Below are 27,127 nucleotides of genomic sequence, written 5' to 3'. Positions count from 1 at the left end.
ATCAGGTGGCTTTTCAGGGTTCCTGGGCAGGAAGAATGGAGAGTTACGAGAACTGGAGGCAGAAAATACACCTGTCTGTAAATTCAGGCTCTTTGTGTGACCTGGACTGCGTGAACAGCTCTGCCCTTTCTCAAAGAACAGGTATTGAGGGAGAGGAGATGTGTAGGAGAATGATGAACAAAAGAGCTTCTGTATCACTGAAAATAATTACACTTGACATGGAACCTGACAAATTTGAGTGAATATAGTAGACAAGTCATAAACTGTGTGGAGAAGATCAGAGAATGATTGCTCACTGCTTGTGTTCGCACACAGGCTAGGAAACAGTGGAATTACTGATCTGGGGATTTAAAAACACAGTCAGGGGGTTTTCCTCTCCTCACCTAGAGCCTTGCTAAACCAGGGAACTGGCTGCTTTGGGATGTTGGGGAGGCCAAAGCTGATGGATGAGTTCAAAGAAGCAATAAATGGTTTCTAAGAAGTTGCTGACAGTTCTGAGAGTAACTTTGAAGAGACACTTTAAAACCATATTGATCCTCTCACTCCTGACACAGCTGCGACAAAGATCCCATACCAGCTTTTAGTGAAGGAAGCCAAAGTTCAGAAGGGCAAGGAGGCTGCTTGAGTTCCTTTCCTGGATTTAGGGCTGCTGAAAAAGATATGGGCAATGTTTTTTTTCTAAGGTTACCAGAAAGCAGAGTTTTAAATCCAGCTCTTGGTACACAGACAAGCATATTTGTTCCTCTACTGATCTCATTCATTGCTGAATGCTCCTGAAGAGTAAGGGATCCTTTGGGAGCCAAGCCCACTGGAAGGAAAATTTTTAGTATTGATGATTATTTCTATAGTCTGAACATTTCCTGCTTTCATGGATTTGTATCTGTGCATGAACTCTGTTTCTGATGTTGAAATTCTCACAAAAAAACAGGCTGGAGGCTGTCTAACTGGTTTAAATAATTTTCCTGCAATAGGGCAGCATCAATTTTTTTCAAGGGCATCCTTCACCACTGCTTAATCCATCCTTAAATCCAGGACCCTCCTCATGATACCCATTCCAGAGCCCACGTTCCTTTTCTTTTAAATTCCCTTTACTTCGTGCACCTCCCTTCTTTTTGCCCAGTCCAGCATGGTATGAACTTACATTTTCCCAGCAGTCTGAAAACACAAAAGTGTATTAAACCTGCTTAAATTAAAGTACTAAATAACTATCAAGCCTGTTTGTGTGTTACCCACACTCCAGGAGCCACAGCGCTGTTACAGCTCCGCTGTGAAATGGATTTTACAGAACACTTGAAATTTGTAGTGGAGTTTACAACCCATTAAATCAGACAACGCCAAGAGCAAGACACCTCCTACAACCCAGCATGTCACTTTATTACAGATTTCATTTCTTAGCAGAAAAGGGAGTTAACAGAGCTTTGAAACACTGAGCAGTTACAAAGCAAACAGTAGTGGAGTCGCCTGCAGTCGATGTGGCATGACAGGCTGACAGCTGCTGTTCAGAGGAGTTGTTTGGGCATGAAGGAGCAGATAAGACTTTTTTTTTTTGTACTAAACTGGCTTTGTGGTGGAGCATTCAGGGTCTCTTCATGAAGCTGTAGAGGTGGGGGACAAGGTAATCTTTGTAGTGGCCGTCTATGAACCCTTTCCCGCTGTTGTGCACAAACCAGCACGGCACGTCGGTCCCGAGCACACGGTCCGTCCTGTAGTCCTTCTGCACACCCCTGGGAGGGAGAGGACACCCAAAATGAGAGCCACGACATGGCAAGGAGACAAGAAGACATTGGTAATCCTGCTCAGCCATGGCACTGTTCAGCCAAAGCGGTGAATTACGTGTCTTCCACCAGCAAAAAGTGGAAGCGAACACAAAACGCAATTAATTTTACAAGTTTTGTGACCTCATGGGCTTTGTGGGGGTTCCAGGCACTTACACACAGGCAGACTGTCCAAAGTCAAGTGCTGGGCAGCTCTAAGGACAGAACAGTTCATGCTCAAATCTTGTATTCAGTTTTGGGCCCCTCCCTCCAAGAAAGACATTGAGTTGCTGGAGCATGTCCAGGGAAGGGAACAGAGCTGGGAAAGGGTCTGGAGCACAAATCCTGTGAGGAGTGGCTGAGAGAGGTGGGGGAGCTCAGCCTGGAGAAAAGGAGGCTCAGTGGGACCCTCCTGATCTCTACGACTCTCTGACAGGAGGGTGGGAGCCAAATGGGGATTGGGATCTTCTCCCAGGTAAAAAGCAATAAGACAAGAGGCAACAGTCTCAAACTGTGCCAAAGGGAGGTTTAGATTGGATATCAGGAAAAATTTCTGCACTTAAAGGTTTGTCAGTCGTTTGAACAGGCTTCCCATGGAAGTGGTGAAATTACTATTCCTGGAAGTGTTCAAAAAACCACGTGGGTGTGGTGCTTACAGACCTGGCTTTAGTGGTAGACCTGTGTTGGGTTAACAGTTGATGATCTTAGAGGGCTTTTCCAGTCTTAATGATTCCTTGAAATACAAAAGAACTCAGCTTGTTCCAAGCGTTTTACCAAGTGCTAAACCCAGACTACTAGCAGAGAGGAAAATTGGGATTTTTTTTTCCCCCCCAAGATCCTTGAGACTCAATAAGCCTGCAGACATTGACATCATTAAAGAGCAGCCAGATTTAGGGAGCAATAAAGCACATGATTCCTACCTGGTAACAGTGAACTTGTTGCCCTTCACTTCCATGATGGCTTGTGGTTTCTCTGGAGGTTGCCCAGGTGTTTGGTGGTGGATGGACACTTCTGGTTCAGAGGCAAACTGACCTGATCAGAGAGAGGTTTAAAGGTCTTTGTGCATCCTGATCTTTTAAGGCTTCAGGACCTTTTTTTTTTTCTTTGAGATCTTCCAGGTCAGCTGCTGCTGGGCCTTTTTGGAAAATCAGACTAATTTCAGTAGGCAAACCCCTCATGGATCACAGGGCACTGTGTCTCCAGTGCTGTGGGATCACCCACACCAGGATAATAAAGAGCTCTGCTGCTGAGCTGACACACTTGTTCTAAGAAAGCAGACTGGAGCTGCAGAGACTACTTGGGAAAACAACCTCTGCTCCTTAGGATTCCCACACCTTAAAAGGAGCCTTGGGTGGGTCCACTGCTTATAGGGCTGATTTTCCCTATGAGCTGAGCCCTTGCTTTTGTTTTATGCCACTGTCATTCAGGGGAGAGCTGAATTACAGATGTTTGCACAGAAATCTTCTCAGAAAGAAGGTTGGAGGGGTTTGTTTAGGTATTTTTATTTTATTTCTCAGGTCTTTTTAGCAGTTTGATGATGATGGCCAGTCTCTTCGCGAACGAAGAACCGGGGAAGGTCTTTCCACCTTCCAGCCTGCACATTGGATTTTTTAGGTGAGACACAGTGTGCGCGAAACTGAGCCCACCCTTTAATCCTGAGGTTCATCTGCCGGGGCCAAGCACGCTTGGACGGTGGCAGCGAGGTACTCAGGACGTAGATGGATTGCCTTACAGGGCTAACGAGCTCCATCTGCCCGGGGAGGGGCCCCGACCGGGAATCGAACCCGGGTCTCTGCAGTGACAGTGCAGTGAATTTTCCCCTGGACCACCGGGGGCTCCCTTTAGCAGTTTAGCCAGGTGGGGAAAGCCCTGTCACAGTGTCACCAAGTCTAATTAGGTCTGTTCTGAAAACACCCTCTCCACGCGGGGACAAGGAATAATCTCCCAGTCCCTGATGTTCTGCAGTGCCCTTGGGAATTTCAGGACATTGCAATTTTCCCCATTCTCTTCTTGAATAATTTTCACACCTTCCCCATCAGGATACAGACACCAACTAATTAAAGGCATGAAGCTGTGCCAGGAGAGGTTTAGTCTGGATATTAAGAAAAGGTTCTTCATGCAGAGGGTAGCTGGGCACTGGAACAGGCTTCCCATGGAAGTGGTATGGCACCAAGCCTGCATTTGGACAGTGCTGTCAGGCACATGGTGTGATTCTTGGGTTTGCCATGTCCAAGAGTTGGACTCAGTTATCCTTGTGTGTCCCTTCCAACTCAGGATTTTGAAATTCACTCAAAGACCTGGAAAAAAAAAAAAACCTCCTAATGCCCTGCTGCTCCCACTACCCAACCCCCAGCCCTTACCTATCAGCCCGTGGGCTGAAGAAGAGAACTGGTTTTCAGGGGGAATGTAGATTCCCAGGAAGTCAACATTCACTGGGTGTTTCTTCCACACACGGTGCAGCAGAACCATGAAGGACATCTCCTGCCCCACAGTGATGGTCACATTGCTTTCCTTCTTCACCGAAATGAGAAGCCTGGCAGAGAGGAACCAAAGGGCAGGCTCAGTTCAACTGCTCACACAAAGGCTCTCAGGCCCCTTGAGATGCTCTCAGGTATCCAGAACAACCACATAGAGGTGGCAGATATGCCAGGGGATCCATCAGAGCCTTGAGAGTGGTACCCAGAGGTCTGGCAGGACAGTGCCTCATAGGACAGACACTTCATGCCTTTGTTTAAGCAACCAAATTTTGCCCTACAAATTTAAGCTCTTGCTACAATGAATAGAGATTTTGGAGGTGATCCCATTGCCTGAACAGCTTCTCTAGGGTGTCCAACGTGTCCAACACTGTTAATCTGCAGGAGAATGTCTCCTGGATGTTGTGAGCCATGTCATGGCAGGAACCCTGAAGGTATCTCAAATGTGCTTGTGGGAGCAGGTAAAAACTGCTGCTCAACTTACTGTTTCCTAATGATGTGTCCTGTGTCAGACCAACTCAGTGTGATGGCATGAGATCCATCTTTCAGTGTTATCGTTTCTGTGGTGATCTCCACTTTCAGTCCTTTGTTTTTGAAATAAAAACCAATTTTGCCAAAGTATGTGTTGAGTTTCTTATTCTCCATTTTCTTGGCCCCGACGAGCTGCCCATTGACCACAACTCCTGTGAAGAACAGAAAAGCAAAATGCACCTAAATCTTGAAGCATCTCCTAGAGAACTGGAGTTCCTGGTCTCAGCAGGGAATGCCATGGTATCAGAAGAAACAGGAACCCCTCTGACCTTTTGTTTTCCTTATTTTGCCAGCCAAGAGAACAGAATTATTTATTAAACCACCTCCTGATTCTACTGTTCACTCCTTTGCATAATAATCTGATGGGAATTGCTGTTCATAAGCCCTTCAGTCCCTCACTGTCTATGAAATCATGGAGAAGAAAGGGCAATGGAGGAATGGTACCAAAATCCAGACTAGCTTCACCTGCCCCCAAATGCTCATTGCTTTTCATATAGGAGAAGAGAAAACAGGCTCAGGTTGTGCCAGGGGAGGTTTAGATTGAATATTAGGAAAAATTTCTTCACTGAAAGGGTGGTCAAGTATTGGAATAGGTTTCCTAGGGAAATGGTGGAGTCACCATCCCTGGAAATGTTCAAAAAACACGTGCTTGTGGCACTTGGGAACACGGTTTAGCGATGAACATGACAGTGCTGGGTTAATAGCCAGACTCAATGATCTTTATGATCTTTTCCAAACTAAATGATTCCATGATCTTGGCTCCTTTCCCAGTGTTTGGTTATCCTCACTCCTACTCTGAATTTCACCTGTTGCAGCTCATTTCTGTAGCCTCTTATCCTTTAGCTGTGCATCCTGGAGATGTGCCAGGCTCTCCCTCTGTGTCCTCTGCTCCAGCCCCATAATCATCTTGGTTGCCACCACTGAATTTGATCCAGTTTGCCAACATCTTTCTTGTACTGCAAAGCTCAAACTGGACACAGTACTGCAGATATGGAAGAAAATAACCTCAGCCTCTGACCACACTCCTGTCAGCACAGTCCCCCCTGTAGACAATTCTCCTGCTTCTTCCCAACATCCTTCAGACCCAAGATAAGAAATCTGTGTGGTAAAATAAAACATGTTTGACTCCCTTACCGGTCCCAGGATCAGAAACCAAGTTTAGGATCTTCCCGGGCTCTGAGTTGATATTGAAGCAGATGTTCCTTTGGCTCTTGGGCAGGTGGATGATGAAATGTGGGTCATTGTCAACTGAAACACAGAAAACAAACAAGTGTGAGAAGCAGGTCAGCACCACCTGGCCAGGGGAGGGACACAAAGGTTGAGCGAGACACTTTGCTCAGAGGATTTTCAAGCACCACATTTCAAGGAACAAAAAGAACTCCCAGTTCAAAATGCTTATATAATTTGGGCAGGTAATGTTGCCTTGCTCACCTTCTTTTCCAAGCACTTTCTTCACTATCCAAAGTCTCAGTTTAACTCTTGAGCTGTGCTGAGAAGGAGTTTGAGAGCTGTTTGTTTGATCACTACATGAATGCACACACTGCACACAGAGTTATTGCAGTTACACCGTGTTTATAGGCAGTGGTTCTCATAGCTGGCCCCTTTAAGTAGGCACTAAACTGTGGCAAAGTCCCAAGAATTAACAGGATCCATCAGTCATCAGTGCACTCAGAGATTTTTATCTACCGCGGAACACTCACCTGTCATTTACAACAGCAGTAACTTCACAATAGCTTTCATCTGTCATTTTTAAAGTGGCACTAACTGTGCACTGGCTTTGCTACAGCTGAAGTTAAGCAGAGAAGCTGAAGTTAAGCAGAGGGAGCAGCCCCAGCCTCAGGGAAGCACACAGCCAGCACATGGGGTCACCGAGATGCTTTAGATCCTATTGGGATCCAAAATAGTTTCATCCTTGCAACTTACAGCATTTTTTTTTTTTTTACAGGTTCATCTATTCAAAGCCAAAATTACTACATTATATATATAGAGAAAAAAAAGCTTGATTTTATAAAGAAAAGGCTTGGTTTGGAAGAGACCTGAAAGACTCGCCTGTCAGGGACAGGAACACCTTCCACTAGACCAGGTTGCTCAAATCCCTGTCCAATCTGGCCTGGAACACTTCCAGTGATGGTGGTAAGTTGTTAGGTGATGGGTGTTGCTGTCTGATGTTTCTCTGAGGAGAAATGTTGTATATTTACCTCTGTTGATGCTCAGAGAGGACACAGGAGGACTCCTTTGCTCAGGCATGTAGCTGACTGGCACAGCTGTGACATTGGCCCAGGCTGGGATACCTTTGTTGTTATTAGGTGCATTTGGAGTTAATCCTAGAGTACCTGTTAGATGACAGCCATAATTAGGGTTCTGTAAGTGCTGACATATTAATAGTGTAATTTTTAGAACACTGCAGTAGATCAGAGCCTGATGTCTTGATATCAGTGTAAAGCAGGTTTCCACACCTTTTAAAATGGACAGATATGTGTAATGAAGCCAGGAGGGATTTACTCCAGTATCTCCACCAGTGGATTATGACTTACCAGGGCAGCTGAACCAATCATAAACTACTGGTGAAAAATGGAGCCTGAGATTTTAGCTCTTACTCATGTGGGGAGCCCCCACTTTAGCAAAGCCCCCAGTGTAAGGGCCTAAGTGTTTTGCCAAATAAAAAGCTGACTTTTAAAAATTTAGCATATGGTAAAAGCTTTGCTGGCTTGGGTCCTGAGTTTGAGGGGCCTGAGAAAAAGTGGGACTCTTCCTGCATGGCCTGGGGTGTCCCACATGCATAAAGGTGGCAAAGAAGTGTAAGGATTTAATATAACATCCCTTCTACTTCCCTTCTACCAGAATTCTGTTTCCCTTTGCCATGATGGAGGCAGGAGAAAGTGTCCTGTCTTCCCCACTCAGTTCATAAAGCAACATGATCTTAAATGACCCATGAAATGATCCATTTGTTTTAACGTCTTGGCTGATGTTTACTGCTATGAAGAGGAATAAGGGGAAACAAGAACCGGGGGAAAACAGAAGGACAGAAAATTGCACAGCTGAATCTTCTAAATCTCTGTCAGCATCTTCTTCCTTGTATTCCTAATTCAGGCCAGAGACTGCTTTACACAGGCAGTGATATTTCTACTGTCACAGTTATATGTGTAAAGTCAGTCCAGATAGGACAGAAACAAAAAATTGGACAAAAAACTTCTGAGTTCCCAGGTCATACTAATTTCACAGACTATTACGCACAGAGAAGCTGTCCCATGCACAGTCCAGTTCTGCAACAAGTCTGTCTTGATAACACCAGTCCATCCTTTGAAAAGTGGGAGGTTTCACTGTAAAACACAGTCTCTGTCTGTGAAGATTCACAGTGCAGCTCTGGTGGGAGTTGTGTAAGACAGACAAAAAACTCTATTTCAGATTACCCATTCCATGCCTCACATGTGCCATCTTTTTTGGTACAGCCCATGTGTTGCACAATCCTTAGCGCAGATTTACTTTGACATTATTTTTACAAGCTCTGCCCTCTGCTAAGGTTCAAGAGTTTTGTCCCACTGCCCCTGAAATCCATGGATGCTTTGACCCTGATTTCAGTGCTGTTAAGTTTTGACTATTCTATTAAACACAGAGACACGAGATCTCCTTTTAATATCACTTAAATCCTCTGTATCATCTAAATCAAGAAAATTATGGTCTGAACTAGTCAGCTGGTGCTGTGTGTAATGAGTTGATTGCACATGAATGCAATACATGCTATTTCTGGGCTGGACTGTTTGGTGGTTGTCCGCTGGAGTAGGCAGTGTAAGTAACATTTAATTTTTCTCTGGGTCTCAGCTTTAGACAAGAACAATAAATGAATCTAAATATAACAGTTGACAGACATAAGAACCCCATCTAACTGAGCCAGAACATTTTTACAGTTATCCAGAAGCACAAGAGCTGAGCATTCCGGATGTGTGCTTGGAATTTTGGTGACAATCCCGTGCAGTGTGAAAAGCCAGATGGAGGATGCTGTCTGTTGGTGTAATGTAGGTTTTTTCCTTCCTTCACAACCAACTGTGAATTGTCCCATTCATGAATAGGTTTTAAATCAACAGAATCAGTTGTTCAAGGGGTTAATCTTCTACTCTCAGTGGTTCTGCAACACTGGTGGTGTTTTCCTGACAGTCACAGCTGTGCTTTTCCAAATCCCTGACTGGTGAAGGTGCAAAACAGCTGCTGTTAAGTTTCACTGGAAGCACGTGGCTGTGCAGGGATGACTCTGGATGCACTGGACATCCAAGGATGTCAACAGCTACTGCTTTGAGATGGACTCTGGTGTATAATACCAGAACAAGCCAACTCTGCATCATCTGGCTGGACATAAGGTGGCTGTAAATAACAAGGTCCTTGGAACACGTATTGAAATAAAGGATTTAAATCCAGAAGTTTAATTAATGAGGGACTCAGTTTTTACAGCAACTCAGATTCCATGTCAGCTTGTGGCTGTTTGATAACAATTCAGGAAGCTTCCAAAGTTTAAAAGGGGTGATAAAATATGGTTATGTCAATTCTACAGCTTCGGGGCAGGGAACTAGAGATATCTGTCCCAGTGAAAAGATGTTCAATCTGTGACATCATGGGCTTGCAGGAAAAATCATCACTGCACAGTCAATCCTCACTGAAGCCAATGGCTCCAAGGAGCACCTGTGTAGCAAGATGCTCTCAAGGTGGCTGAAGATTTGGTCAGCTTTCACTGAAAATACAGCTTATCCTTTAAGTGGAAACACCTGGTGTGAACAGTGAACACCAGGTGTTCTTCCAACACCAGGAGAACAAAGCCAAAATGAGGAATGCAGTAATGGGCAGAGTGAGACACCGACCTGAGCAGCAGCCCTTCCTGGGGTCTTTGGGCTGGTCTGCCAGCATTATCTCATCCTTCTCGGCGTTCTCTATCAGCATGGCTGTGAAGGGGGTGACGATATGATGGTCCAGAGACATCTGCAGGATGGATTTGGTGATGTTCCTCTTCAAAGCTGCAGTGGGGGCTGTGTTTCTGGGTGGAAAAAGAAGCAGAAGGTATGGGTAGCAGCTCCACAGGGCAGCTGCCGTGGCAGTTCCACCATGGAGAGGTCCTAGAGCCAAACTGGGAGGTGTTGCAAGAAGGAAAGGCTGAGGGCCTGTGTGAATGCACTCTCCATAAGGAGACTGTTTTTGGCTTCTGTGGGCTTTGGCACGCACTCAGAGAAGCCCAGTCCAACTGCTGGTCTCAGCAGTTTCTGCTTCAGAGGGGATTGATACTGAGCTGCTCCAGGGCTTTCACTCAGGTTCTGTAATCAATCCCTCATCCCCACAGACAGGTCTGTTTGACCACACCTCTCCTCACCTCTCTGCCATCATCTGGTTGACAGTCAGATAGGCCCACAGCTTCCTGGTGAACTCAGGATCGGCGTATTTGTCCTTCTTCATGAATCCATCCAGTTCCTCAACATCTTTCAGGGTTTCCATGATCAGCTCTGCGTTTGCCTACGCAGCCAATGAGAGATAAAGGTAATGGAAAGTGAGCCAGGTGAATGAGGTGCTTTTGAGCTCCCCTCTTGGCATGGTTGGGGCAAAGGACCCACCCTGGCTCTGCCCATGGACACTTCTAGGTCACTTCTAGAAAATCCCAGCACCATTGGCTGCCTTAGGATCATCCCTACATCTTCACAAAGCATGAAGGAAAATCTGTAGTCCTAGTCCTGGATTGAATCTTGTTGGTACATAAATCAGAAGGAAGTTCCTCTGACAGGCTGCAGGGTGCAGCTCCTGACTATTCCTGGCTGTACCTGAAGTCATTATAAAACACTGTTGGACAAACCCCCCATGAGTTTTCTCCCACTCAAAACCTAAGTGGAAAATCCCTCTCCACTGGAAATAACCTTCAGCAGGGAGCCTGTACACATGAGTGAGTGAACCACCCCAGATTTTCGGAGCAGGTATCCCAGGGACACCTTCACTCACTGCAGTCGCTGTGACAACACTCTCCAGGTGCTGCAGGTTTTCTGTGTCGACCTTCCCAGCCACTACAATCTCTGAGCCACCAAAGTAGTTGTGGAAGCTGCTCTGGGTGACATCTGACACTGACTCCTGGGGGTAGTTGAACTGAATCTTCTTCAGGAGTGGGGTGGAGACCTGGTTGTAGAAATTCTGAGATGGAAGGAGACAGAGAAGTGAGTTTGTTGTACCTAAAGTGACCCTCCCACACATGCCACTCTTACTGAAACAACAGCAGGTGACAAAACCTGGATCCCTAATGAGCAAGAGGGACTTTCCTTGTCTCAGATTGCAGACTTCTTCATACTTGCACCTCAGTACACTTGTAAGGGGATACAGCAAGAATATCTGATCCAAGTCTTGTGAAAGTCAAAGGATGAGCAGAAGCTCCTGGGCTGTGCTTTTCCTGGACCTCAAAGGCTCGAGCACAGGTGTGTATGGGCCTGAATCCACTCTCAGGTTGGTTAGTTCTCATGTAAGACACACAGCTGCTTCCCATCTAATTCTTGTCAAGATGTAGAGCAGTGTCTCATTTTTACTCACTTCTGTGCTCTGACTGTGTACCCCTTTCTGCCCCTGTTGTACCTGGCTGATGTGAACTGGGATGTGTGCAGAGCTAGGCTTAGCATATGGGACTAGAGAGGGAAATTGTCATTTTGTGTTTATATCCAGGCCTTTTATTAGTGCTGAAACGGCCTAAATTAAAATCCAGGCCTTAATTTTAATTCAGAAAATTAATTTTTTTTATAGTTAAGGTTGTTTTATAGAATGTTAATCCTACACGGGGAAGTAAAGGAGGTACTATAGATAGTAAAAAAACTGTACTTAGGAAAACTTAAGGTAAAATACAATTGACATCTTGCAGGACTCTCCAAGAGGAATGATGCTTTTTGTGACCCCCTTTACAGTGGAGTTACCCAGCTCCACAGCTGTGAACAGGACAGGGGAGTTTCAGAGGCAGTGGGTCAGAAACACACCTTCATTTGGGCAGAAGTCTCCTGATTTCCAAAAATCCTCTGGGCCATGCCACGGTTGTCGGTTGCGATTCTCTGCAGGAAATCGTAATCCACATCAAACCCAATCCCGAGGCAGAAGAGAGAGAATTCATCCTTTATGCTCTGCTTCACGTTCTTCTGGATCGTTGTCAGCTTCAGCTCACCTTGGAGACACAGAGAGGGGCACATTCACCTGAGCAACAGAGGAGTCTCCTTCAAGGTGAGCACATTCCTGCTCTTCCAATGTCTCTGGTTCTCCCTTAATATTAGGGAAATCTAGACAACCATCCCAAATTTCCATTTTGCAGTACCTGCAGCAACATTTAAGTTTCTCCTCGATGGAGATTAACAAATGGTTCTCCACCAAAGATAATTTGTTTGGACTCTTTTTTTGGTACCTGATGCATTTTCTCAGGCTAATCCCACCGGCCTTTCCTCCCACTCAAAGCAGGGTCCTTACCTACTGTTGGGTCTCCATCAGACACCAAAACGATCATGGAGACTGAGTTGGGGTCCAACATGCCTAAATTTTGGGCTTCATTCAGGATGAAAGTGGCTCGGAGAAGTGCTTCATTGATATTTGTGCCTGTCAAAGACACGGCGAAGAAAACAAGTTTGATTCTCGTCGAGTCCAGATCAGTTCTAAGATTATAGTGGAATTAACACGGACAAGACCTGAGATCAAGGCAGCAAATCCCCTCTTCTATGATGCTTGAGGTATACCTGCCTGCACTCTGGTTCCCTTTATCATCCTAGGCTGTCATCTTCATGTGGGCCCTCCCACTCCCCCTCACTAATTCTGCCGGGATCATTTGAGGTGCTGGAAAGTATTTGCTGTGGGGAGAGTTAGTGGGTTTGCAGGCAGGTGATTGAATGAGAGCATGAAGAAATATTCTTTTCTGGCCATCAGCCCTTTGCTTGGGCAAGAAGAGGTATGTGTTTGCTGAGTTTCTCTAAAGGTTTGATTTGTGATACAGAAGGGGCAGAGGAAGAAATCACTATGAAAGTAACAGGAATCTGACAGCTGAGCAGTCAGAAAACAGGTATTGTCTTTCTCAAGGAAGAAAAAAATCAGTGAATCCAGAGACAAGGCAATAAAGTGCTGCATTGAAACTGGCTCTTCTGGATGGGAGCAGGTGTCTAAGCTTATCTCTTGATTCTTATGGGGGAACAAAGTCAGACAGCAGGGTTTTCTGTTCCCAGCCACAGATGATTTTGGGCAAGTCTATAACTTCATGTTGCCAGTGAAAACTTGCAGCTACTCCTGTTTGTTACCCAAGTGAGGTGCACTCAGACGGGCTGTTGATCCCACCACTTCTGGGGGGAGAAGCCCTAATTCACACATGACCATTTTCAGGTGCTTCTGTGGTTTTTAACATATCAGTCACCCTTTGTTTCTTTGCTGTCACATGGATCTCCATCAGTCAGGGTCTAGTCTACAATTTAGAGCCAGTGGGGAACCTGGAGTTGGGCTACTTATGATGTGCTTTACAAAGGCATGAGGTGGACTTGACCTTTCAAGGAACTTTGGGATCTGTGAGCCTGGAGGCAGGACCTGATGACTAAAGGCAGCTGTTCTACGGTCTGTGTTCTATCTGCCCTACCTTTATCAGTAGAAGGAAATGCCATCCCGTCCCCTAGCACATTAAAATGTAATTCTTGCTCTCATTTAGCCCCAAGGCATCCTTTTCCTACCTTGGGAATCAAACTTTTTGTTAGGAATACCCTGCCAACCCGAAGGCTGTCTGAGGTACCCACTCCTGTGATCTCTAACTTCCACGAGCACCTTGCAATCAAAACCTCATACCCCCGTTGGGATGGATTGCCTGGATGTACTTCTTGGCGTCTTCAACCTGCGCTGGGGTGGCTGAGACCAGATTATCTCTCCAGCATCGGACGTTGTGGTTGAAGTCGATGAGGGAGAACTGATCAGCAGCTCGGAGCTCACTCAGAATTGCCTTCATGGCCTCGATGGTCTGAGGAGAAATTTGAGGGATGGTGAGTTTATATTTCCTGTTTCTAAAAGCATCTTCTTGACTGCAGGCAAATAGTTGCCTCTGAGGAATAGTCACGTGAGCACTGAAATCCCAAATAGAATTTGCTCTCCAAATCTCCCCTCCCGTTTTTTTTTTTTTTTTTACACTTCTTGCATAAAGTTGGATTTTTCATCAAAGAAACATAGGAAAAATGAAATTAGGAAGATTAGGCTCATGTGACTCAAACCCAGCCTTGCTAAATGTCTGCTAACATGGAGCGAAGTGAGAAGGAGCAGCATCGGTGGTTCAGGAGAGAGCAACTGCTGAGATCAGCTCAGGAGACTTAAGTCTGTCTGCAGTGCAGTCGTTTCAGGCTGGGTAACGTCTCTTTGAAGATGTGTGATTTAAACAAGCGACAAGCACCCTGTCTCCCAGTTTTATGTTGTCCAAACAATTCTTACTGCTCTTCAGAGGGCTGTCAACGATTTGTCCACATTTTGAAAGCAGGGATGTAGTATCCCCACTGAGACTTTCCCAGGATTCAGTAGGGAAGATTAGAGAAAAAGGGATCAGAGCCTTTGCAAAATGTTTTGTGATGTCAATTAAAATTTGAATTTAGAGCTAAAATCCGTATTATGATGGCACCACCTCTTCCTTGCAACATAGAAGGTGTGTTACAAATAAAGAGTAAAATCGTGGAGTCTTTGATTCACCAAATATTCTCCAAATTCAGTGAGATTTTCAGTGGAGTAAAGAGTAAAGAATTAAACAGGTATTTTGTGTGCCAGTGTGTTACAGGATTGCATGGTAAAGCACATGGGAAAAGTTGGCAGGAGGCTTATTTTGCAATAGAGGTCAAACACCTACTTGTTTCATTTTCAGTCCCCACATGGAGCCACTGACATCTATCACAAATAAAATGTTTTTGGGCAGTGGATCAAGATTTTCTGGAGCGAAGAAGTGAATGAAATATCCATTAAAAATCTGCAAAATAAAATAAAAATATCACGGTGAAGAGAGCTATAGAAAAGATTTCAGAAAACTCAAGACAGCGGGAGAGCAGAAAATTCATATTTTCTTAATGAGCCAATTATTTTTCCTTATTTTATTTTACTATTCTTCTTTAGTGGCCAGTTCTAACTTTCAGCTCTGCAGGTCTCTGCAGCCTTACACCATTTATACTCCACAGTCTTTACTTTTCATGAATTAAAATCTGATTCTCAGAGAATTGCCTTGCACTAGCACAGGGAGGAATGAAAACCATTTTAAAAAAAAGAATGTTCTGCCTGTAATAATTCAACCCCATAACTCAGCTTCATGTTAACATAAAAACAGTGATGTTCTGGTTGTCTCCTTGTGATGTATTGGTACAACATCCAACAACTCTGATTCAACATTAAATCACCCGAGTGCTGTTAGGTATAAAGACACTGGATTTTGGACACGACAGGAGTCTGCTCCTGACTATGTGTAAGCCCATGTCTTAGTCATAAATTAAGTAAATCCATTCTGCCCACTTAAAATCTCTCTGTTCTTTCAATTGGACACAGAGCTTGTTCTCATGCTTATTCTCCTGAAGGATGAAGTTTAGCCCAGTTTGCTTATTGACAGCGATTCTTGCACTCCCAGATCTCCCTTCCCAGTGGAACAGCAACACTTACTTCCAGTTCTCCCCCCGTGGTTTCCCTGTTCACATCGTATTGCACCACAAAGTTCCCATCCACTGCTGTGGATGAGCACGTGGGGCATTTTCGTTGTTGGGCCATCGTTGGCTTGAAGGAAACGTGAGCCTTGAAAAGAGAAGAGATCATCAGTCGATCAGGTGATGACTGAAAACTCAGAGAGTCCATCTCTTCAACAAATACCTGAATCTCACTGAAGGCTTTTCTGTTTTCATTATTTGTACTCTCAGTTTAAGCTAAAATGGCCTCCAAAGAAAAACAGCCTGGATATGTTGATTCAGTAGTAGCAACTGTGACACAAATAACATGACCCGTCTACAGCACCAAATATTTCAATTAGAGCTGTGCAAACCATTTCTAGTAAATAATGCATTGACTTATTTAATGTTTTCCTGGTTGAAACTATCCATTTTAGCATTTTATCAATATTTTTTAATAGATTAAAACTATTTTAATAGACTTTTTTTTCCCCCCCAAAAACAAGAGGTCTTTTCTCTGTAAACTGAGCACTAGGAAATATTTTAATTAGTCACGTGTCTAGTCACACAGACTTTATGGCTTTTTTTCCCTGTTTTAACTGGATAACTTGAAATTTCCCGAGAAGATCAGACATGATACATCCCCATAGTGCCTCTGAAATAATTTGCTAAATTGGGAATCTGGGTGAAAGAGACATAAATTTGAGCCTGTATACCAAGAAACTTATAGTGCCTGGAAGATAATTATGGCAGTAAAGGCAGACTTTTGCCATATTTTTGCATGGTCCCAGCAGGTATAAGAAAAGATGCCAGGACCGCATAGAGCTCAAGCGTAAAAAGTGAAGGTTTCGTGCTATTTCCAGTCTGTGACTGGTTACCTTTTTCTCTCCCTTGGAGATGGTGGTGATTCCATCAAAATGATCTCCGAGGGAATTGGGAACGTGCACATAGCGAAGTCCCTGCGGCTCAATGATGCGGACGTCCACCTAAAGGCAGGAAGGGAGGACACTTAGCATGGAGCAGTGCCAAGGTGGTACCAGGACCTTGGGAACTCTCCACAGACAAACCCCACCAAGGGGATGGGTTCCCCTTGAGGATGTTCCAGTAGGGCCAACCCCATTCATGGTGGGGATCCACACAGTGCTTAAAACTGTCCACGGCGGAAAGGTAAAACAAAAGTGCCCGAAGAAGGGAAAGAATTTGGGAACAAAAACACAAAGGAAGAGTGAGGTTACTGTGCCTCAGTGCTGCTTTGGGTTAGGAAGCCAGGAGGAACTCTCTGTCATGAGTTCTCTCCCCCTGTACTCATGCAAAGAGTATTTTTGCTTTTGTTTGGTTGGCCAGGGTGATTTGGAAAATAGATTTTTTTTGTCCTGTCAGCCTGAGATAAGGCCTTCGTCCTGGCTGTGTTTCTGAACAGTTGGTAAGACAACCAGGAGGCAGAGCATGTCCTTTCCAGCAGGACTAAGTCAGCCCTTTGGACAGCTTGAAGCGGATCACAGCCTGCACCAAGGAAATGTGAGCAGCAAACTTTCCTTGTGCTGAAGCCATGGAAAGCTGGAGAAGACATTTATGAAACAGGAACGTAAGAATGGTCAGATGGAAATGTCCAGCAAGCCCTGCATCTTGTGTCTGTTGACGGAGGACAGAGGAGACCTCTGGATGAGCGTAAGAAAGAGGGTAAGATTAAGACTGCACAAGAACAAGTAACAATAGTGCACATAGCTCTGGTGCCCCCAACACAAGAAGGGCGTGGAACTGTTGGAGCAAGTCCAGAGGAGGGCCATGAAGTTGATTACGAGACTGGAGAACTGCCTTATGAAAACAGGCTGAAAAAATTGGGGCTGTTCAGCCTAGAGAAGAGAAGGTTGTGTGGAGACCTCACAGCAACCATGCAGTATCTGAAGGGGCTACAGGGAAGCCAGAGAGGGGCTCTCCATCAGGAACTGTAGTGACAAGACAAAGAGTAATGGGTTCAAACTGAAAGAGGGGAAATTTAGGTTAATTATACAAAAGAAATTCTTTACTGTGAGGGTGGTGGGATACTGGCACAGGCTGCCCAGAGAGTTTTTGGATGTCCCATCCCTGGAAGTGTTCAAGGCCAGATTGGACGGGGCTTTGGGCAACCTGGTCTAGTGAGGAGCAAATATGTCCTGCCTCCTCTCGTACTAGCACAGCTGGGCATCTCCTGAATAGTGACTGACTCACATCAGAACCACTTGCAAACAAGCTTTGACATATATATGTGCTTGTGTGAACTTGCCTTGACTGGAGGAAAACAACAATATTGATATTTATTTGGAAATGTGCTTTTCATGATAATCCCAGCTTCATGAGACGGTGTCCTACGAGAGCTGATGATCTCTGAAAGATTGTTCCTCCTCAACCAGGAGATGATTTCTCTCAGAGTCACAGAATCATAGAATGGTTTGGGCTGGAAGGGACCTTAAAGATCATTTAGTTCCAACCACCCTGCCACGGGTAGGGGCATATCCCTGACCTGCAGATGAAGTGTCCTGCTATGGGGGCTCGTAGGAGCCACGGCTGCTTTCTCAGCAAGGATTCACCTGTTGGGCTCTGCCTTCACACACCAGCTCTGCTTTACCTCCATGTGCTTGGCCAGGCGTCCTGGCTTCACAGAGATGATGTGCTCGTAGGAGCTCAGTCTCCTTCGAATCATTTCATGATAGTGGAGCTGGAACTGGATCCTCATTCCAGGGGGCACATTCACTTCGGTCTGGAAGTTTTCCATATCCAAGGCATTGCTCCTGAAAAGTCAGCTGTGGGGTTATTTCTGAGAAAGCGCAAGGAGGAAGAAAGCTTCTCTGCATTTTGGTTTAGATTGATGCATTTGCTGAGTCTGATTCTAACTGTGGCCTGTATCAGGGAGCTGCAATGGTCTCTCAGCACGGTATGTTCTAGCAAGATGGAAGCAGAAACACAATTTAAGTCCATGACAATTAAATATCAGAGCTGCTCTACATAAGAATTTCCCTTCCCAGGATTCCCCCTCATCTGTCTCCTCCTGGGATGGGTCACCCCAGTTCTCCTGTGAACAGGTTCAGTACAAACCTCATATGTCAAAGTCTTTATACCTGACTATTCCAGCAGCTTTGCCTTTGGCTTTTGCTTGGGAGTACATTCTTCTGGCTTCAGATTTTTCTCGAATGTGGCTGGTAAATGTTATCCCATTGATATCCCTAGGAGAGAGAAGCACAGTCAGTTTGAAAAAAAACACAACTTTACAATTGACCGTTTCTTCACTTCACATCAGTGAAATCTAAGCTGGTGGGAAATGAAATAAGAAGATTCTTATTTAACCCCGAAGTAATCAAATCTGATTTTCACTAGATCTCTATCTTTTTCCCTACCTGCTTTTTTATTTCAAGTAGCCAGCACTATTGTGCTCTGAGGAGGATCTGTTCTCCTCCTCCTCCTCCTCCTTCACGCTTTCCCCATGCTTTTGGCAGGGCAGGAAGTTACTGGTGCCATGGCTGGTATGGAACATGGATCAGGACACGTCTCCTGACCACCAAGCTGGCAGCTGCCTCTCTGAATTGACAGTGAACCAGGATAGTTTCTGTACAGTGAGGGCTCTAATTTGGGTGTCTCTCCTTTGATCTGGCGCCAACTTGCACAGCACATGTGGAAGCCTATTCCATTTGAGGCTTTTTGTCCAATTTTATTGATACTGGCCAATGGCCCAATAATTACTGGAGAGGAAGAGCTGGACAGACAGACAGACTGATGGCATGAGCCTTTTCTCTTTGAGAAGGCCTGCTAAAATTACGATGAACCAGTAAAACAACGAGGTGTTTCGCTTTTGCAAATACTTCCTTCCCACCCCACTGAACACTGCCAGAGCACAAGGCTGATACCTGCCCACTACTTACATAGTGAAGTTGTCAATAAAAGCTCCTTTGGGGACTTGCACATCAAACACTATGGGCTGGGGCCGTTTTGCATTATTCACCATTCTGGCTTGGATCATTGTGTTGGCCAACCGAGATGTTATGGTGGATTGAACTTTGTAGCTGTACAGGCCTATCTTGTCATCGTCTTCCCCCTGAAATTTACGAAATTACTCTATAAATTTAGGACATCAATAGAAAAAAAAATGCCCTTGAGGGCAATATCAACCTTTTTTTATTATAGTCTCAGCACCTATTTTTTAACTGCTGTTAAAAATGGCAGCTGGGTGGGCTCAAGTGAGCTCAAGTTCCAGACATCTCCATATTTTACCTGGCAATTGTGGCAGGATACTCATTTGAATATAATTCATTATAACATTTCAGCTGAAAGAGGGAATGTTTTCCTTGCTTTTCACCATGCAACCAGTCCCTGGAATGACTCTATTGATGCAGGGCAGCATGTAAAGCTATGCAGTAATCCTCAGCATCATATACTGAGAAGGAGAGAGCTCACATTTTCAGCAAAAGTCCTAAATAAAGGAGACCTGAAGCATTGGTTACTGACCTAGTGCTGTAAATGGTTAAACCACAGCAGTGGGAGAACAGTATTAAACTGGTCTATTAAGACATTGTCTAAGCACTATCGATGCTTATTTCTTCATATTTACCATACCCTTCTCCCTCCAAGAGCAGATGTATCAACAGCATTGTGCAAACAGTGCTCTGTTTAAAGAAAATAGGTTAATACCCAACTGGCAGTAAAAACAAGGAACTGAACAAACAGAAGGATTGATTTCCAAAAAAAAATGGTTAACCAGAAAATCACTTTGTTCAGTATCATTTTCCACAGAGGAAGAAAAATACTCACCAGATCTCCAACGTACCCCCAGTCAGATGTGCTTCGCTGGAAAAGGAAAACATGGAGGAGGTATTTTAGCAAAGCTGAGAACACAGACTGGCTGTTTCAAAACAGGGATCAGAGTGTCTAAAAGCTGTTTTGGAAAGTCACTCACAGGTCCACCAATAAACCCCGCCTCCAAGCACCACATCTACATGCTTTTTTGAATATTTCCAGGATAGTGATTCCACCACTTCCATGAGAAGCCTGTTCCACTGCTTGACAACCCTTTCAGTGAAGAAATTTCCCCTAATATCCAATCTAATCCTCCTTTGGTGCAACTTGAGGCTGTTTCCTCTTGTCCTGTCACTTATTGCCTGGGAGAAGGGACTGACCCCCATCTGGCTACAGACTCCTGTAAGGGAGTTGTGAGAGCAAGAAGGTCCCCTCTGAGCCTCCTTTTCTCCAGGCTGAACCCCTCCAGCTCCCTCAGCTGCTCCTCATCAGATCTGTGCTCCAGACTCTTCCCCATTTTCATTTCCCTTCTCTGGACATGAACGAGAATTGGTTTGAGATCTCAGACTTAGTTTCAATATTCATTTTTTCTATTTCTATTCCTTTATCTATTTCTACATGGGATGTTGGAACATGCAATCTCACAGTTGTGGCTCAGAGCCTCTCAAAACCAGGACATCTCTCTTCCTCTGTCTTTTATTTTTCTTTTATAGAAAACATAGAACAAAAGCATTCTTCCTGAGAGCAAAACATCCTCAGACACCTGAGCTTTTAAAAGAGAAAAAGCTCTTTTTAGAGCTTTTTTTGTTTGTTTTCTTTTTAGGAAAAGTGGAAAAACCTCAAACTCCAGAGCATTTTAGCTCATTTTCACTTACAATATAGAATATTTATTTATGTATTATATGCAAAGTGTATGTATTAAAAACCTTATTGTATAATTGATATTACATTTATATTGTTGTGCTTAGAAGATCTGAAATTGCCCGTTAATGGTTGTGTTCTTTCCCCCTGCCCTATGAATAGTTCCATTTGGAAATTTCTGTGAAGAGGTGGTGACATCTTGTGGCCATTCGAATAATTCTGTTTAATTCCCTAAAAAAAAACTCACGCAAGCAATCCTGGGGTGGGATTTGGCTCAGCAAGCCCTAGGGGGAGATGCAATTGTTGGACGTAGAGATCTACTTTGGTGTTATCATCACAATTAGGCAAGCTCAGCTTTTCAAGGTCAGTGGTGTGATCTCCCTCTTCCGAAAATAAATACCCTGGTTTGGCTGAATGAGTCCTACCCCAAACCATGCTGGCTGCAGGGATTAGAGGAGTGGGCACCCACTGCTGCTGGCAGTGCCCAAGGACACCACCCTGGCTGTCACCTTGAGATCCAGCAGATCATGAGGCTCCTGTAGGTTCCCCATGATATCTGACACCCAGATCCATACCTGCAGGCAACTGAGCTGAGCCATTCAGCTCCACAGATTACAACAAAAACTTAGGGAGACTAGTTCAGGTATCTGTGGCTGAATTATAAAAACAAATATACAGGTCTCATCTAAGGTTTCAGTAGCACCTGAATCCAAGGGCACACAAAACCACAGAAGATGCTCATGAAAATGGCATTAGTCACATGGTGCACATAAAGCTTGACCTACAGTTATTAAGTTCACTTGATGCTAATTAATATAGTGTTTCTAGGGAAAGCTTGTGCTGTATAAGAGGTGATGATGTCATGGCAAGATCATTTTAAAGAGATGATTTTAAGGATCCTCTAAAGCCACATAGAGAGACCACATGACTTCCACCTGCCTGAGAACAAATGCAGGTTTTTATTCTCCAGCTATACAGGCTCTGCCTGAACCATTTGGACTGGGATTTCAGGATCTGGAATTTTATGGCTCTCAAAACCCTCTGCAAAGGCCAGTGGGCTGATCCTTGCTCAGTCCATCCTAACACTCCATAAACTTCCCTGTATGTGTGATGGACCTTCACATCTGATAAAGAACCAGACCATGTCCCCACACATACTCTTGGCATAGGGAGCATCAACAGCTGGAATACAAACTAATATTAAACAAACCTTACTGAAACAAATTTCATTTTGAAAAGATGAAGGCTAAGACCTTAGCACAGAGAGGATTTGTTTTATTGGGTTGCCTTTCTAGTTCTCATCTTAGGGTTACTGACCCACTTTAGGAATGGTGCTTAAAACTTTTGAGCTGTCCAGGTTTTCTTCCTGATGGTTTTTGATGGGTGGAAGAGAAGAGGGAGGTGCTGATGGAGACAGGAGCTTATCACTTGCACACACAGTGACTCCCACAGCTGTTGTTAGAGGTCAGACATGGGGTAGGCCAACTATACCCCTTAGGATCTCAGAGGTTGCAGAGGGCAGCCACTCCAACAGGTCAGGAGGACAGAGCTGTACCTGTGTCTTCAGGTACCTGAATCCTAGAATCATAGAAACACAGAATCACAGAACGGTGTGGGTTGGAAGTGACCTTAAAAACCATCTCATTCCAAGCCCCCTCCCACGGGCAGGGACACCTTTCACTGGACCAGGTTGCTCCAAGCCCCATCCAGCCTGGCCTTGAGGATACCAATACTTCAGGTCTGGGTGCTGATGTGGTTACTGAGAACATGGGCACATGAGATTTGTGCTGTTTTCTAGCATGAGGATTGATGGCTGATCCTTTAAACCACATCCAGACCTGCTGATAATGGCACTGCACAGAAAGAGGATCTTGTGCCATATCTATCTAGTGAGTGTCAAATTGCTAATTAGGATGGAGACAACAAGTGCCTCAGGAACTGTTTGAAGGATCTGGTCTGACAGATACCAGGCCCTGTCTTCAGGTACTGGAAATTGTCTTCTCCTGAAACCTGTGCAGGCTTATGGATATTTAGCCCCTTACACTGATCTTAGTTAAAATCACTGGGCATGAATGTCACAGCTACTTGGTAAAATAAGGAAAGTAGATTCAGAGATATTCTACTGCATTTGACAGAAATGAACTTGAGAAACCAAAAGGAAGATGAGATCTGGAAGTGTTCAAGGTCAGGCTGGATGGGACTCTGAACAACCTGGTCTAGTGGAAGGTGTCCCTGCCCATGACAAGGGAGTTGGAACTAGATGGTTTTTAAGGCCCCTTCCAACCCAAACCATTCTATGATTCCAACCTCTCTTCTCCATTTTTCCCTCCTGTGCTGATCCTCTTGGAGAGGTAACCAGGCAGGCAGAGCACTGAGGAAACAGGTGTGATTTCACCTGGCTCTCAACAGGCAGATATCAGGACCAACACAGGGGAGGAACATCCTGCCTCACAGTCTAGACACAAGCTGCATTATCTGTCTCTAAACAGAGATAACACCTGTGCACCACCACACAGAGGTGCACAAGGTCACCTGCATTCCAGCCCACGGGACACTCTGCTGCTGAAGTCACGAGGACCACCCACATACCTGCGACACAGCATTTTTGGAATTACTCAGGAACAAATATTTTTCACCAGAATACCTGATCTGGACCTAAAAACTAATTCTGTCTATTTAGAGATAATCAGTTGGATCTGCAGAGGAGCTCTCTTGTCCTGTTGCCCATGGGCTAGTGACTTCACTGGGTCTACCTCATTGTAGGAAAACATAATTCTGAAATAAATATTTGGAAGACAACCTTCCTCTAGCGATGAACAGTAAATAACTGTGTGCCTGCTGTTGGTCAAGAGCTCATGTCTCAAGATGTTTTGCATAGTTCAATTTAGCCTCGTTGATTATTTTTTATCGTGACTCAACTAATATAAAGGTAGATGAGATCTTAGTTCTACTGGTTTGCAAAGATTCATTTGATAGGTGAAGGATGGGAAATAATATATGGGAATATAAGCAGTAACTGGTGTAGTAAAACCACTGGTAGAATTGGAAATTTCTGTATGCATATGTCTATACCTCTGTGCACCTGGAATTTTTGGGAAAAGAAGCAACATAATACATATGGCATTAATACAGACATGTTAGGAAGAGATGATGCCCTGAAGAAGTGCAGCTAGAGAGGATTTCTGCTTGGATCATGATTAAATTACTTAAATACTGGCCTGGCAAATGTGAGTGGGCTTGACTCATGCTCATGTTAAAATCTGCCACTTTCTGCCTCTGTAATGGGGGTCTTCAGATGTCAATAAGTTCCATTTACACTCTGTGTGGGGCTCCTTTGGAAAAGCCTCAGGATAAAGAAGAATCAGTTTTGCCTGTGTGTAACTTCAAAGATGCTGGGAAATCCAACTTCACTCAAGAGGATCTTTTGTTTTCACTACATTGAACAAGCTCAAGAAAGGCAGCACCAGAGCTTGGTGGAGGACAAGGTCCACTCTGATCATCATTCCTTTCATGCAGTGTAATAAAATTTAATACCTTCAAACAACTGATTTCAGGATTATTATCATTAATTGCTGCCGTGTAAAACACTGGAAAACTCCTTCAATGCTGTTTCAAACGTTTTTGTTTCCCAAGCTTACAGACTATAACAATATGCAATCCATCAGTGGGCTGGAAACAAATTTTCTTTCCTAATCTCAGACTCCATCAGCTCATCACCCAGGTGATGATGCCTGAATGATTATGTGTCACATTCTTCACCAGAGTTAAATAGGAATGAACTTACTACCTGCAGGACTGAAAGGTTTCAGTCCACACTGCCAGTGTCTGAAGTCCTCCTCTGTTTTTTCATGGAAAGGCCTCATCAGTATCAATGGGATTTTCACCACACATGAAGTTAGACAAGCATCTCCATTGTTTATCATCTGAACTATGCTCCTTAGGAGCAGATATGAAACAAAGCCTTGATGTGCTTGAAGAATAGTAGCAGTTCTTATCCCAGCAAGAGATATGGAAGTGTCAGTGCCTATAAGGACCTGCTGGTCCTGCCTGATTGCACACTCACAACCCTTGACATGGAACAAAGCCTCCTGGAAAGAGTTCCCAGGTATTTTTGATTCCCTTTTTTGGAAGCATTTCTGGGTACTGTACCTGGTACCTGCCATTTCTCGTCTTGGAGCTTGAAGGAAATCCATCAATTTCTTGGTCAATCAAGTTTTCCACTTCCTAAAGGAGAAAGAGGAAGGAAGAAAGAAAGAGTTGTCGCTGACAGCCTTGCTATTTGATTTATCACTTGATTTATTATTGATTAGCTCTTTAGTAGAGTTCCAGAGGGAATTTACCTCCCCTTGGTGCAAATGAGGAGCAGATGCACAAACCATCTCAGACAAAATCCTTCAACCTCACACGCTCAATTTCCCTCAGAGGCCAACCAGCTCTATAAATTCTTATGAGATCATGACCTTTGCCATCATTTTATGGACTCTCCTTCTAAAACAAGGAGTAATATTTAACATGAAATGACCACAAAGAGCAAGAGGCAGATGATTATCGTTAGGATGGGTCTAGCCATGGTAACTACAGCATTTCAGACACTGATCTAGCTTAAATCAGCAAGTTCAGAGGACTTCTGAGAATTTCTGCTCAGACCAGTAGAAATTGTCTCTGCTTTTACACTAATGTACCTAAGAACTAAATTTATCCTGTTGACAGCAAAAGAACATCAGGTCTTTTCCAAATGCAAAGCTGCGCTGATTCAATTAGAAGTGTAGTTCTTACACCATGGCAATACTCTTAATAAAATTTTGTTATGAGTTTAATTTATGGCACTAAAGAAGTTACATGATAATATACACACAAAGGTTTGCACAAAATTAACTTAAATTATCTAAGCACATTGATGTTAAACTGACACCACAGGTCTGGAATATTTTTCTTCAGAATTAAAAACTTCGGAAAAAAAAAAGTTGTTGTGTCATGAAAAGTGTTGTAAGAAGAAAGAAAAACAACATAGCCCAGCTCACTAGGGATTTTTATTAGTCCTGAAAAGGAAAATAAAGCTTCACATCATCCCTGCTGACTTCACAGAAATAATGTAACACCGCAATGTGGAAATTGGTGTAAGCACCCAAATCTAAGTTCATTTGGACTCAGTTTCAGAGTCAAAGCTAATAACTACTTCTCATCATCATTGTATTAACCCAGTTAAGCTCTTCCATAAATTATCTCATCCCTTTGCTGAGGAATGTACAGTCAATAGGGTCTTCATATTTGAATTACTGGTGACAATAACCCGATTCTGTATGAACCTTTGCTGAAGATCACAGTGGTCCACACAGGACACCCCATCCACAAAGATGTCTTGGTGTTTTATTTCTACGTATTCCATGGAAACAGGACATAAAATATGATGAAGGTCTGACTACAGAAGCTCAGTTGAATGTATAAAGGTTAAAACCACCAGAAAAGGTAACACTGGAGTAAAAATATGAAACCCGCTTGAAAAGAAAGTTGGAGTTATGCTTATACTATGCCCACTTAATTAATATTAAAAAAGCAACACTGTGAATGACAGGTGAATACCAATTATCAGAACAATCCCAATTAGAGATAAAAGTAGAGGAGAATTCACGAGGCACCAGCAGAGAGGTGAGGCAGTGACCCAGTTTCTTCTCCCACTGCGGCTTCAGCAAGGAAGGGAGACCTATGCCCTGCCTTTGAATACTCACATCTGGGATTTCGTCGATAACGAGGTCAAAGCTTCCTACTCCAGAAACGAGGGACAAAACCAGGAAGCAGACCAGATCCTTCATTTTCCTCCAGCTTGTCTCCTAAGAACGGCCCCGCGCAGGTACCAGGCACAAGTCCTTCCCTTCTCTGAGACAAGTTCAAGGAAACAGCTCAAGTTATGCAGTATTTTGAACAAAGTTCTGACTTTGTTTAGGCCATAGGTAAATATTTGCCTTGCAACGCAAGTCCGAGCTGCGGTGCCTGAGCAAGGGTTATCCAAATAGTGTCTTCACTCGCCCCTGCCCTCGATAACAGCTCCGGCCTGGATAGGCTCACTCCTTGCTTTTGGAGCTTCCCGTGATGTTTGACTAACTCCCTGCTAGGC

General features: G+C 44.1%; 1 protein-coding gene across 1 annotated transcript; it reads right to left on the bottom strand.

The window, feature by feature from the left end:
• Positions 1-1,353: 1,353 nt before the first annotated feature.
• Positions 1,354-26,965, bottom strand: ITIH2 (inter-alpha-trypsin inhibitor heavy chain 2). Its single transcript, XM_027899663.1, has 21 exons — positions 26,742-26,965; positions 25,165-25,239; positions 20,170-20,205; positions 19,284-19,456; positions 18,486-18,590; positions 17,996-18,158; positions 16,269-16,376; positions 15,392-15,520; positions 14,598-14,714; positions 13,562-13,730; positions 12,215-12,340; positions 11,737-11,918; positions 10,727-10,912; positions 10,110-10,249; positions 9,607-9,779; positions 6,958-7,092; positions 5,894-6,007; positions 4,713-4,911; positions 4,115-4,287; positions 2,675-2,786; positions 1,354-1,724 (listed from the first exon to the last, which is right to left on the bottom strand). The coding sequence occupies exons 1-21, from the start codon at positions 26,823-26,825 to the stop codon at positions 1,577-1,579; spliced, it is 2,847 nt and encodes a 948-aa protein (XP_027755464.1). The 5' UTR covers positions 26,826-26,965; the 3' UTR covers positions 1,354-1,576.
• Positions 26,966-27,127: the final 162 nt, after the last annotated feature.

Source organism: Empidonax traillii, unplaced genomic scaffold (assembly GCF_003031625.1).
Source record: "Empidonax traillii isolate 1590-97213 ecotype Southwest subspecies unplaced genomic scaffold, ASM303162v1 scaffold681:size344372, whole genome shotgun sequence".
In the NCBI taxonomy this organism is placed as follows: Eukaryota; Metazoa; Chordata; class Aves; order Passeriformes; family Tyrannidae; genus Empidonax; species Empidonax traillii.
This window is presented reverse-complemented; position numbering and strand designations above follow the sequence as displayed.